At 38.6% G+C, this 14,080-nt stretch overlaps 1 protein-coding gene across 5 annotated transcripts; it reads right to left on the bottom strand.

Moving 5' to 3' along the window:
* Nucleotide 1: 1 nt before the first annotated feature.
* Nucleotides 2-9,927, bottom strand: slc2a12 (solute carrier family 2 member 12). Of its 5 annotated transcripts, none has more exons than XM_074614917.1 (7): nt 9,803-9,899; nt 8,754-8,925; nt 7,144-7,246; nt 2,714-4,009; nt 2,408-2,530; nt 1,303-1,435; nt 2-1,198 (listed from the first exon to the last, which is right to left on the bottom strand). In XM_074614917.1, the coding sequence occupies exons 3-7, from the start codon at nt 7,220-7,222 to the stop codon at nt 1,135-1,137; spliced, it is 1,695 nt and encodes a 564-aa protein (XP_074471018.1). In that variant the 5' UTR covers nt 7,223-7,246; nt 8,754-8,925; nt 9,803-9,899; the 3' UTR covers nt 2-1,134. The 5 variants fall into 5 exon arrangements, with proteins under 5 accessions (XP_074471018.1, XP_074471022.1, XP_074471020.1 ...); XM_074614921.1 differs by having other exon boundaries at nt 1,265-1,435; nt 9,803-9,898; XM_074614919.1 differs by having other exon boundaries at nt 8,754-8,871; nt 9,803-9,854.
* Nucleotides 9,928-14,080: the final 4,153 nt, after the last annotated feature.

Here is a 14,080-nt window from a genome sequence, read left to right as displayed (position 1 = left end):
GTACAGATTAAAAAATGTGCAATTTTAATTGTTAACAAGTCCACACAAGTCATTCATTCTCACAGTAAAACATCCCACTTGTAAATCACCTAACTATAATTTTGGCATTACAGACGCAAGTAAAAAAAACAACAAAAAAAAACATCACTTTTCACACTTCGTACACTACAGTACTAGTTATACTATCTACTCAATATCACTACGAGACCTGATAAGTTTAATATTTCTTGTTGTTGAGGATTCAGCAGCCAGGCATAGCTTACATCGAAACTGAGCGTGTTGATTCATCATCAGACACCAGATTGACACCAGGCTCACCCTACTTAATGTAGATTACAGTGTTCTTTAGCATAACTGGTATGACTGGTTTGAGCCCTGTTGGTGTTTATGTTATTACATCCCATATGACAGGGAGCAGCATATAATGGTCATGTTAAAGTAAGTAGTTTGCAAATCAAAGAATGTTACATACACAGACATTTGAAGTGATTAGCGTCTTATTTTTTAGTACATTGATTTGTCCATGATAGTCCAAAAAGCCAATCTTTACCAGCCGCAACAGCGACGCTGGTATTGTTTTCACGTTGTGAGTCTGCGTGTGTGTGTGTCATAGCAAAATGTGGACCTGGAAACACCTACTGTAGCAGGAACTACATCAGGTGCCAGGTGTTTACATTTCTGTCTGGGGACAGATTTTGGCAATGCAGTAGCGTTTCAACTTTGTAAGATGCAGTAACAAAACATTACAGGTGCGTAGTTGAGATCAAAAAATAAATAAATACCCCTTCCTGAATTATTGTAGCTGTATTCGTAGATAGGGAGGTAAAGAAAGAAGGGAACTAAATAAATATAATGACATTCAATCCCCATTGTTTACCTTTTTTGCTGCGTTTTAAAAAGCAAGAGTGAACCCTGAGATATCCTCATTTGAGCAAATTCACAAATACTTCTCAATTATTGAATTCTTTACTGCATATGTCATTTTCCACCATCCCTGTCCTGTTGATTTGTTCCTTTACATACACACAGCATGTAGCAAGAAGGAACTATAAGACAGAGACATAATGATAGGAATCAGCTGGAACAGATGTGGGTGAGATATACGAGTTGTACCCCAGAGTCTTAACAGTGATACTATATCGTCCTTCTTGATCCTTTTACTATCGACTCTCCTTCAGGTGAGGTGTGCAGTTGTGGTCTGTTAAGAAAAAAAAAAGTCAAGATGTTTGCTGGAATCCATTTCACAAACCGGTTTACTAGATACATTGATAACATTAAAGTCATGTGGAAGCTGCCATTCACTTCTTAGCCAGTTCTTTGGATATCTCCTCCAGCGTGCGACCTTTGGTCTCGGGGACACAGAGGATGACGAACACCAGGAGAACAAAGCACATGGCAGCGTAGAGGAACATCACATTGGGAAGGCCAATCTTTTCTAGAAAAACAAGAGCAAAGAAATGTGTCCTCAAATGGCTGAACATGGCCTCAGGCAGAATGCTTGTGTGTTTTACCTGCTATGACCTTACGACTGCGCCTGTGTTGGCTCGATGTCACCTTTTTTTTTTTTTTTTATTGAGGAACGTTTTTCTACACAGGATTAAAAACTGAATTGCTCTGACGTTTCGGGCTGCAACTAACGATTATTTTTATTGTCGATTAATCTATTGATTATTTTCTCAATTAACTGATTACTTGTTTGGTCTATAAAATGTAAGAAGATGGTGAAAAATGTCAATCAGTGTTTCCCAAAAGCCAAAGACAACGTCCTCAAATGTTTTGTTTTGTCCACACAACTCAAAGATATTCAGTTTACTGTCATAGACGAGTAAAGAAACCAGAAAATATTCACATTTAAGAAGCTGGAATCAGAGAATTTAGATTTTTTTTTTCTTTAATAATTACTCAAACCGATTATCAAAATAGTTGGCGATTTATTTAATAGTTGACAGCTGATCGATTAATCGTTGCAGTTCTAATTAAGTTTAAATGTACTTGACAGACTTGACATAGGCAAAAAAAAAAGGGCTGCAACTAATAAAAAAAGAAACGGTTCATATCAAAGACTACAAATTTGAATAGTGACACACTGTTTTAGGTGTCTTCCTGTTTTGCTAGTGACTCCACAACAGGTGGGCAGTGTGACTGATGAGTAGGAACAAGGTGAGACACACCTCATTTTTTTCAAGAAGTAAACAAAGAAGTGAAACGTGTTTAGCATGAAATCTCTGGCTGTAAACAGTATAGAGTTTGCTGGTTGTTGTGATCTATCTTGGCCTGTTCTGGGCAAAAGATACGGAAATGGATCTACTAGTGAATACTTGCCTTAATTGCATTGACAGTTTCAGTAAAATGATAGCTCTACCACAATTACTTGAACCTACAATTAATAAATAACACACACACACACCTGTAATTGTGAGGAAGGTCATGGAGATGAGCAGGTTAGTGGCCCAGTTTACAGCCGACACCACAGACACCGCCCTGCCTCTGACTCCCATTGGAAAGATCTCACTGAGAACCACATACACCACTGGAAAGAGAAGGAAACAAAGACATATACATTATCTGGGGAACTTGAGCATTTCAACCTATACTTTACCTAGGCCTAGTTATTGTATGATAACCATTGTTGTACTTTGTACTTCACAGTAGGACGTGTTATAAGCTGCAGGGAAGGGAGTGGGTGAATAAAACTGAATGAATGGGTTCTTACTTGGTCCGAGGCTAATGGAGAAGGCTGCCACATACACCAGCAAGCTGATCAGTGACGCCCACTTCAGTACGGAAGACACTTCTCCAGAAGTCCTTCCTCCTCCTGACTCCCCAATCCCATCATCTTCTTTGTTAGTCCGCTGTGCCTCCTCGCTGCTCCACTGGCTGGGGAGGTCAGTAGAAAAAATGCTACCGTTGTCCAAGTCTATAGAGGTTCCGTTTAAATCCCATGGCGTTTGCGTGTGGTTTAGTATAGTTTGACTTTTACATAGGCTGGTGAGGTTAGTGTGGCTCTGCAGTGTCAATGTGCCAAGTGCAATTAGCGACATTCCCATCGCGACAGAACCCACACACAAAAAGCTCTTGGTTCCAACGCGGTCGACCAGCAGTACGGCCGGGATGGTGCCGACTACCTTGACCACTCCGAACCCTGTGGACGCCAAAGTTGCCGCGGCGTCACTGTTGAAGCCTACGCTGCGGAGAAGTGGTGAAGCGTAGTAGAGGATGTTAGGCTGACCTGTAGCCTGCTGAAGGAAGACTAAGGCCACGCCTGTTAGCAGCCGTGAACGCAAGTTGGCCTTGGTACTGAACAACTCCCAGAAACTATGCTCTGATTCCTCTTTAAGTCCTGCCTGGATGTCCCTGAGCTCCTTTTCCACATGCACCTGAACCCCACCTCTCATTCTGGCCAGCACTATCCTGGCCTGCTCCACTTTACCCTGGGTAACCAGGAAGCGTGGACTGGGTGGGAGGAACATGAGTACACCGATCTGCAGCAGCGCTGGAGGGATTACCAGTCCGAATGTAAACGCCCAGCCATTGGGCACGGTAGCGAAGGCGTAACTACAGCTGAATCCCAGCATTACACCCACAACCAACATGAGCTCGTACAGCGTCACCAGCAGACCCCTCCTCTCCCTCGGCGAGATCTCCGCAATGTACAGACAGGCCGCCGTCCCCGACAGCGCCGTTCCCATGCCGACTATCACCCGGCCCAGCGTGATTGCAATAAATGAGGTGACTGCGATGTGCACGACGCTCCCTACGACCACCACGGAGGCGCTCAGGAGCAGAGAGCAGCGGCGGCCGTAGCGATCCAGAATAGGACCTCCGGCCAGGCAGACGAGGAGAGCGCCGAGCAGGATGGAGCTGACCAGCAGTTCTTGTTCCCGGCAGGAGAGGGAGAGGAGACCCCGCAGCTGCAGCAGGACTCCAGAGGTCAGGCCCAATTCATAGCCCAGCATCAGGCCGCTCAGAGAGGCTGTTCCAGCCGCTACCACCAGCAGCCAGCTGCTGCCTGGAGAGAGGAACAGAAACAGAGAGAGAGTCAGAGAATATAAGATATCAGCTTCCCAACAAAAGGCTACCTACCTACCTACCTGTATGCAATCTGCCCGTGCCCTGATGCATTACACCGGAGTCTTCCACAAGCTGCTAGCTCGACAACTGTGAGTACAATAGGCATGTTTGTTGATTACATTCGTTACAATATGTTTAAGTTCATAATGATAATTTTGGGGGAGTGGCTTTGGAGGGAGCCCTGAAGGGATGAGCTGTCAGGGTTGCCAACTTGGCAACTTTCTCGCTAGATTTAGTGACGTTTGGAGCTACTTTCATTGGAAAGGAGTTGGGGTGAGTTTTTCAGTTGGATACTTTCAAAATCGAGCTGGTTTCTCCAATATTGCTGACCCCAGCTTTAATACGCTTTTAAACATTAGTAATAATACTGTATATAGGCAATTATTATATTAAGAATGTGCACAACTTAAGGTACATAAAATGACACTAAATTGGCCACAAATGACTCTGCCCCAGGTGTGGCTGTATTTCCTTCCTAGTTAGACATTTGTCATGCTCATTTTTTAGAAGCAAGGAAGTCACGAGGGAGATGATCAGGTCGAAGTGTCGGCGAGCATCTGTTGCAGCGAGGCGTTAAAGAGCAAGACACCGCACGGCAGTGAGTGGGGCCAACAACACAACCATTTGTTCCCTTCTGAGCGATCAAACAAGTAGTGTTCTTGTTTACGGCTAGTAATGTTTTAAAGCAGCCGATGGTCTCACGCGCAGTTGCAGTAATCAGGTTATTAGCGTGATAATCTCACCAAAAGCGGTGTTGTCAGGCAGCAGCAAAATATAAAACAATATGTTATTGTGTCCATACATTGTTGTCATAGCACAGAAACTCAACTAACAAACCTTCAGTCAAGGAAATGAGTTTTAGTAAAAAGAGAATCTAAATCGCCCATCACAAGAGGCACTGTACGTACATACATGACAGGGAGAATGCTGTAAAAGGTCACTTAGCATCAATAAATCACTACACAAAAATAAAACATATGGTAATATATTTTAAAGGACCTGGATGCCATAACTTTTGGCAGGGTCACAGCTTTTCTCCCCCAACCATGAGTTGTCTTAAAAGTGCTGACTGTGTGGAATTAGAGGTCGGATGTTCACAAGAAGAATGCCCATCAATCCTGTAAATCATTGTGAGCGTGCACGCATGCTTTGTCTTGTCACTGGGAGTTAACAGATATGTCTTATCATTAGAGAGATAGGAAAGAAACAAATCTGAGTGAATCAAAAGTGATGAGCTTAGCATGTGGACATACATACTATTTACATATATTTCACTTAACTTATGAATTAAAAACTGTGTAATATGCATGAGCTTTTTTTGATATTCATATGAACAGTCATAAACTTCCACCATTATTGATCCTTGTACTTGTTTTATTGCTGAAGCACTGCTGTCGACGTCCATTTTTCCTTTGACAGCTTTGACTAAACAAGACTGCACTTGAATTATTATTGTTTAAACGCGCTGAGTTTGTTTTTATAACAGGCTGTAGACTTAGATGCTAAGGTATTTAAATGCAATTGTCCTAATAATCTTGCTAGTGAGACTTTTTTCTTTCGTTTCTAATGACATTCTCATGGCCCAACATGCAAGAAAAACAGAAACGCACCTGCAAACTGCAGGGTCCTATAAAGTAATTTGCTTCAACTGTTACACTGCATACCCCTCTCTGGATTACCATATTTAATATATGTAAGACTGTACTCTCTTGTAATGAGTCTTTAAGCTACTGTGCAATCGGCTTACAGTTTAGTTACATTTCTACTTCAGGTTTCTTCCTGAAACATTTAAAACTAGAGACCATCTTGCAATGGGATCACACCAGCCGCTATGCCAAATCAACCAATGGCCCCTTCCCCATTCCTACCCCCCTACATCCGGCGCCCTTGCTTGGACCACGCCAATCTTCGAAGTAGACTTTCATTTGATCTTAACTACCCATCTGTAAAGTTTTGGGACTGTATCTTGCACGGTTGTGACGCTATTGCGCTGTCCTCAGACAGACAGTTATACCTGGCTCAAAACCGCCTCTGTGGTAGTTCCTGATATACGGTAGGTATCTTCAGGACACAGTAGGTATCTTCAGGACACAGTAGGTATCTTCAGGACACAGTAGGTATCTTCCTTCAGGACACAGTAGGTATCTTCAGGACACAGTAGGTGTCTTCAGGACACATTTTGCCATGATGAGTCACATGCAGACTCACAGGGTGAAAACAACACCAGCATCGCTGTCGTGGCTCGTAATGAGATTAATACAGATATAATACTCTGGTAACAAACTTTACTTAAGTACTTCTACTTTTTCACTCCTGATGCCGATACTCAGAATTGGGTCATTTTACTGAGTGGAAATTACTAGGCTCACTATTCTAATGTGTAAGGTAACAAGCTGGGACATTCATACAAAACATTTAACACATTTTTACAGCTGGTTTCTGTAATGTAATGGTATTTTAAACACGTAGTTTAGCACACAAAAGGCTTCATCCAGAAACAATTTTGCCCCAGTAAATGCTTTAGTGCAAGGCAACAGATTAAATATGTGCTGACAGGCAGTTTGTGATGAGTGCGTGTGACGTTTTTTTGGTATAACGCCACCGAGGTTAGAGTGACCCAGGACACAGGCATAAAAAACATCATAAATAACTTTTGACTTCATCATTAATCCACGTTTAAGAAAGAGCGGACGTGAAGAAGTTAGTTAGTTTTAGCTGAATGATCACTGATCTCATGTTCAAATTTGGAAATTCATACATCTGTTCCAAAAATCTGAGTTTTCTGAGTTATCTGGATAACTTTGTTGAGTAAAAAAAAACCAGAGCAGGACTTTTTACATCAATCCAAGTTCCAGATTTGCGGGGGGGGCTGTTACTAAATCTAGAGTTATCTAGAGTTAGCTATCTAGTTATCTAACTGAATCATCAGGTACACCCTCACTAAACATTCAAATTATTTAACATTTAAACTCAAAACAAACCAAAAGCACTCCTATGGCTTAGACTTGTATTCACATAAAAAAAACACACATTTTATCTGATAAAAATAATGTTACAGCCATCTGTGTTTACCTGGTTCTCTGGATGGGTTAAGTTTCTGGGTCTCAGAGAGGTTAGAGGTCATCATCTTGGTCTCACTGTTGGGGTCCATCTTCAACCACCTCTAACAATAGGCCTGGATAAAACAGATACAAACCAACACATTCAAACAAAGAAACACCATTAATTCTGCAAAATAAACATGAAACCAACAGACCCTCCCGATGTTGCACAAAGACACACCTGAAATACTTCCCTGAGGTAAAGGACTACGCACCAAGTCCTGAATATGCAGTAGGACAATTCTTCTCTAAAAACAAGTTGAAATGCTCCCCTCTTGTTTGGGGATGAAGCAGATGGAAATCGAATTCCTATCTAACTGATGCCAATAGACACACATGGCAAAATTCGACCCTAATTTTAGGTATATAAAAAAAAAAAAATGTCTACAAATCAGGCCTAATTATTCTTTGAAATGCACCGATACCGGATCGGATATCGGGCCGGTACTGACTCAAATAGCTGGAACAATGGAGCCAATCTAACCAATTCAATTTTATGTTGATATACTATAAACATTATATACTAGAATTGTAATTGCTGTTTAAGTTTTGACTGTTTAAGTTGCTGGTAAATTTCTATTCAGTAAATGTATATCTATATTTTTTTTTTTGTCACATTTTGTTTTACAAAGTTAGGAAATTAATGTTTAAGTTAAGCCTGATGTTGCCTTACACATAAAAGAGTGATACCAGTCACTTCCACACAATGAGGCATACAACTTATTAATTAAACACTGGCATCAGATCGGTACTCGGTATCGGTTGATACCCAAAGCCCAAAAGGTATCGCTATCGGTATCGGGATTGAAAAAGTCTAATCGGTGCATCCCTAATTATTCTTATATACTGGCTTTAGAAACGATAAGACCAACCGCTATACTATGGGGCATATTTAACTTTCTCCAAAATACAGAATAAACAAATCCTGGTGCAGCAAAAAAGGTTGAAATATTAATGATCTCAGTAAACCTGGGTTAAATTTGACCTCTATTAAATGCCTTTTGTTGATACAAGCAGCAAGCTCCCATATAAAAAGCCCTGTCATAAATACCAGCTCTGTGAAGCTCACAATGGACAGATGCAGCTGGCTGGAGATGTTGAGTGAAGTTGGGTAAAATACTTTCTGTGATTGTAGTTTTGTGTAGTGTTTCACACTGATTAAGTTTCTGGTAACCTTTGACCTTAAACCCTCTTATGGTTTATTATTTTGTTGGCATATAGAAATGGTCTGGGAGACTTATTCCCAGTTGTCACACTAAGGACACTTTCCCCATACTTGCAATAGCATCTTATGGTAATATATTTATATGTAATGACTATGAGACTTTTGTTTTTTTATGTTTTTTCAATTTTTCTGCTCCCTAAAAGTCCATGACTTGAGCTTAAATGGCCATAAACCCAAGACCACCAGGGAAAACACAACGTCTTTATAGCAAAAAAACAAAGTGATCAGCTCTCTTTAACACATGAGACTTCCAAGTATGGGCTTGTCCACTATTTATGTGCAACTTAAATGGGTTTTGCTGCATGCAAAGTCTCAGTAGCCTATAATAACATCTGTATGCAGTGGCACTTCCCTACCTGACGCCCCAGCGGTGTCTCTGCTCTTAGCTTCTATTCAGTGTTTATCGGTCCATTCGCTTTCTTCTCCGGACGTTATGACTTCTCCTCTGCTCCACAACTCGTCTTTCTCTCGTGTCTGTGCAGGCACGCAACTTGTTTTGGTAAAGCACTTGTTTAGCCCCGCCCACATCTGCACAGACAACCAATACGAAACGTGGATTTGGCTCAAGAAACGCCCAACGTGGAATCCTATTGGTCCAAAGCGTGTCAATCAGTTTGTGTGCCTATATACTTTATAATTAAAAAAGTGTTCATAGAGAGCGAATATATGATAAGTTTATCTTTCTCTGTGCTGCTTTGTATATAACTTCCATCTGCCATTAAAAGGAATTATAAAGTTTTTTTTTTTATTATGCTGTGATCAAGCAGCAATAAAAAAATACACCTGCATCAATAATGGTTTTTCTCTCATGCTGCATGGGAAAACAAATATGGAATTGCCACCTGCTGTTTTGCTCGGTTCCCATGTCCTGTTTCTACGAATGCTGCATGATCTGAGCTGTCACACCTGCCCTGCTGCTTCACAGATGACAGCATGGAGCCTAATGTGCCTGTAATGCCATGTGTGTGCTTGGTCTACTTCTTTTTAGTTTGTATTTAGATGTTCAGACATGGCCTCTTAGAATCCAAAGTTTTCCCCGCTGTCATTTGATCCTCAGTTAAGTTTACCAAAAGCATGTGTGTGTCTGTGTATGTGTGTTATGTAATGACTCAGTAACCAAGATAACTATGGGCGGCCTACTTGTTGGAGACTGGCCTTTACTATGTCAGCAAATAATCCCTTGTTAAATTGTAATTTCTAATTATTTTTTAAGGTACCTTGGCTAAATGGGCCTTTGGAAAGTCACATATTTCTTGTCTAGGTTTATCCCTGTGGCTTAAATACCATATTGGAATGCAGTTTCACAGTCTTCAACATTTAATATGGACACACCCAAACAGTACATGATGAAACAAATTTTGTGCTTGCAAGGCTTCTTTTTCAAGACAGTCAAAGTTTTACTCACCCAGCGGAATGATATTGACAAATTTGGAAACATAATCAGAGCAGACACACCTATTGATAGTCCAAAGGTCAAACTTGCATAATGTTGGTCCATGCAAATAAAAACAAATTAATCAATGGGTTTGTTTTGATTCAAAGTCACACTTAAAGCAGCAGTGGGTAGAACTGGAGCAAATATGATTAAAAGAGAATTATTGTTACAAAACAGTCACTGTATCCTGACAGTAGTGCATGAGACAGGTAATCTGAAGAAAATCATGTGCCTCTGTGTCTTCTGGTGCTCCTAATGGCATCTGCAAGATTTAACAGACAGGAGGAAAACATCCAATCGGAGCCGAGCTGGAGCCTGCCGTCTATGAGCAGCTGTCAATCACTCGCAAACTCTGATCAAACAGTCAAACTAGGCAGCGCTGATCAAATATAAATCAATATTATGTTAATATAATGCCTATTTCTCGCCTCAAATGTTTTCAGAAACATCTTGTAATGTACTGTTAAGCTGTAAAATGAGAAAGTTTGTGACACGGCTGCCATGTTGACTTTCTTTCAACGTACTATACTATAACTTTTTTTTTTCTTTTCGACTCACTATACTGTGACCTTTTTCAACATACTTGACTACGACTTTTTGTATTTTTTCAACATACTATACTATGACTTTTATTCGACATACTAAACTATGACTTTTTTTCAACTTGCTATACTATGACTTTTTTTTAACTTTTTTCGACATACTATACTATGACTTTCTTTCATAACATTTTCAACATACTATACTCTGAGTCTTTTTGGTGAAATTTTTCGACATACTATACTATGACTTTTTTCAATATACTATAACATACTATATTATGACTTTTTTTCGAAATACTATACTATGACTTTATTCGATATACCCTACTGACTTTTTTTAATCATCGTATACTATGACTTTTTCGACACACTGTACTATGACTTTTTTATCTTTATTTCGACATACTATACTATGACTTTTGTTTTGACATACAATACTGACTTTTTTTCCACATATTCTCCCACGACATACTATAATATACTATACTAAGACTCTTTTTTCAACATACTATACTCTGACTTTTTTTTTACATACTATACTGTGACTCTTTTTTCGACATACTATAATATACTATACTATGACTTTTTTGACACACTATCTTATGCCTTTTTGTTAAACTTTTTCGACATACTATACTATGACTCTATTTGGTGAAATTTTCCAAAAACCATACTATGACTTTTTTCCTTTTTTTAACGTAGTATACTATGACTTTTTTTTTTTTACTTTTTTCAAAATACTATATTATGACTTTTTTTGGCGTACCATACTATGCCTTTTTTTCAACAGACTATACTATGATTTTTAAATTTTTTCGAACATACTATACTATGACTTTTAATTTGTCGACATACTATACTCTGACTTTTTTTCAACATAGTATACTATGACCTTTTTATTTTTTCGACATACTATACTATGACTTTTTTAATTTGTCAACATACTATACCATGACTTTTTTTCGACATACTATACTATGACTTTTTTTCGACATAATATATCATGACTTTTTTGTACTCTTTTTTTTAAATGCTATGTTGTGAAATAGCTCAGTGTGTTAGATGGCTGGTTTGAATACTTGAGGTTGTGTTATCCCGGCAGATATCTCAGTGTGGTAGATATCATCATGGTTCAATCCCTATGTGACACAGTGATTTTTGAGGACTAACTTTAAATTAAGAAGTCAAATACAGAAAGAAACACCACATCAGTGTATCTACAGATAGCTCAGTGACGTAGATACCTGGTTGGAATACTAGTCGTTGTGGGTTTGATCCTTATGTGACACAGTCTATTTTCAGTTCTAACTTCTAATGATGAAGTCATATATACGAAGAGAACAGTCTTCTGTGCGTGTGGTATTGGTGGCTTGGCTGCTAAGTTCCCGGTTCTGTGTGTGACAGAGCGGGGTTCGATCCCCACCCTCACATCGGTGCCCGACAGTGGAGTGAGACGAGTGTCTCCTCCTAGGGTTTCGGAGATATACAACTGGGGGTTATGAAACAGAAATTGTAACAAATTTTAACTGAGTTGTTACAAAAGAACAATGTAATATATATATATATATATATATATTGTATATAACTAACCCTAACCCTATACAAAGTCAATGCATAATATATAACCCTGACCTGTACAATATAAAATCCTAACCCTGACCTGTGTAATATAAAACCCTAACCATGAGCTGTATAATATATAACCCTAACTTGTATAATATAAAACCCTAACCCTGACCTGTATAATATAAAACCCTAACCCTGAGCTGTATAATATATAACCCTAACCCTGACCTGTATAATATAAAACTCTAACCCTAACCCTGAGCTGAATAATATATAACCCTAACCCTAACCCTGAGTTGTATAATATATAACCCTAACCCTGACCTGTATAATATAAAACTCTAACCCTAACCCTGAGCTGAATAATATATAACCCTAACCCTGACCTGTATAATATAAAACTCTAACCCTAACCCTGAGCTGAATAATATATAACCCTAACCCTAACCCTGAGCTGAATAATATATAACCCTAACCCTAACCCTAACCCTGAGTTGTATAATATATAACCCTAACCCTAACCCTGAGTTGTATAATATATAACCCTAACCCTGAGCTGTATAATATATAACCATAACCCCAACCCTGACCTATATAATATATAATGCTAACCCTAACCTTGATCTATATAACATATATACAGGGTATATGTATGTTGAAAATTCATGGAAAAAAAGTCAGTCATGTCAAAAATGTTATGAAAAAAGGCATAGTATGTCGAAAATGTAACGAAAAAAAGGCATAGAGTAGTATGTCGAAAATTTCATGAAAAAAATCATAGAATAGCATGTCGATAATTTTATGAAAAAAAAGTCATAGAATAGTATGTCGAAAATTTCATTAAAAAAAAGTCATAGTATAATATGTCGAACATTTTATGTCGAAAGTTTCATGAAAAAAGTCATAGAATAGTATGTCGAAAATTTCATGGAAAAAAAGGCATAGAATAGTATGTCGAACATTTTATGAAAAAAAAGTCATAGTATATGTCGAACATTTTATGTCGAAAGTTTCATGAAAAAAGTCATAGTATAGCATGTCGATAATTTCACATAAAAAGTCATAGTATAGCATTTCGAAAATGTTATGAAAAAAAGTCATAGAATAGCATGTCGAAAATTTTATGAAAAAAAGGCATAGTATAGTATGCCATAAAAACGTGTCATTAATATTCATAATACTTTAGAATGCTCAAGTTTACAATTGTAAAAAAGCCCTAGGTTTTCCACCACCTTTAACTTTTCAATATGACACATAAAATAAAAAAAATACCTATAAATTAAACACATATTTATCACAAGCATAGATGAAATTGTCTGTATTATCACAAAATAAAGAAAATCAGTAATCAAGAGGTGGTCAAAGTATAGTTCCACGTGGTGCATGGTGTTTGTAATGTCATATTTGTTGTCTGAAAAAGTACAACTGGTTTACTTTATCAGTTCAAGACTTGGCCAGCAGATGGCAGTACATGACTATTGCTGCTGAGCATATCTGGAAATAGTATAACACATCTTCGGCCCAATACAATTTCTTCTACATGTAACAGCTTTTCAAAAAAAAAAAAAATGTATTATGGATCTTAATCAGCAGTAAGTAACTTTGTTTACCCTCTCCAAAAACTAGGACCGATGGATTATAATGAGGAAGATGATGATGGTAAAAACTACTTTGGAAGTTAAGCAAGAGTTCAAGTAGATACAAAGGGTGCAGTGGAAGGTAATGATTTGAATAGTCTTTAATCTTAGATATACATGTAGCACATGCAGGCTTTGCGTAGATCATCATTTTCTTATTCTGAAGAACATGGAAGCTCTGTAGTGACTTTAAAAAATAGCATTTTACCCAATTATATTTCTGCTGATAAACCTTGTGTGAACATTTTGAACTGGATTCACTGAATTTTCAAGTGACTCAGACCAACAATGTCAAACTGTTGTCCAGAGAATTAAACATTTTATGGGTTTCCACTAGGACACCTTCGCCACAGTCCTCTTCTTTTTTCACTTCCCAGAGGTCAGAGGTCACCTGCACTATAACCCTCTGGATCTGTTAAACATTCAGCGTCCTCTTTAAAGACACCCCAGCAGACTCAATTAACCATGAAATCAACCTTGAACTCCAATAGACATAGGGCATT

This window comes from Sebastes fasciatus, chromosome 18 (genome assembly GCF_043250625.1).
Source record: "Sebastes fasciatus isolate fSebFas1 chromosome 18, fSebFas1.pri, whole genome shotgun sequence".
NCBI lineage: Eukaryota > Metazoa > Chordata > Actinopteri > Perciformes > Sebastidae > Sebastes > Sebastes fasciatus.
This window is presented reverse-complemented; position numbering and strand designations above follow the sequence as displayed.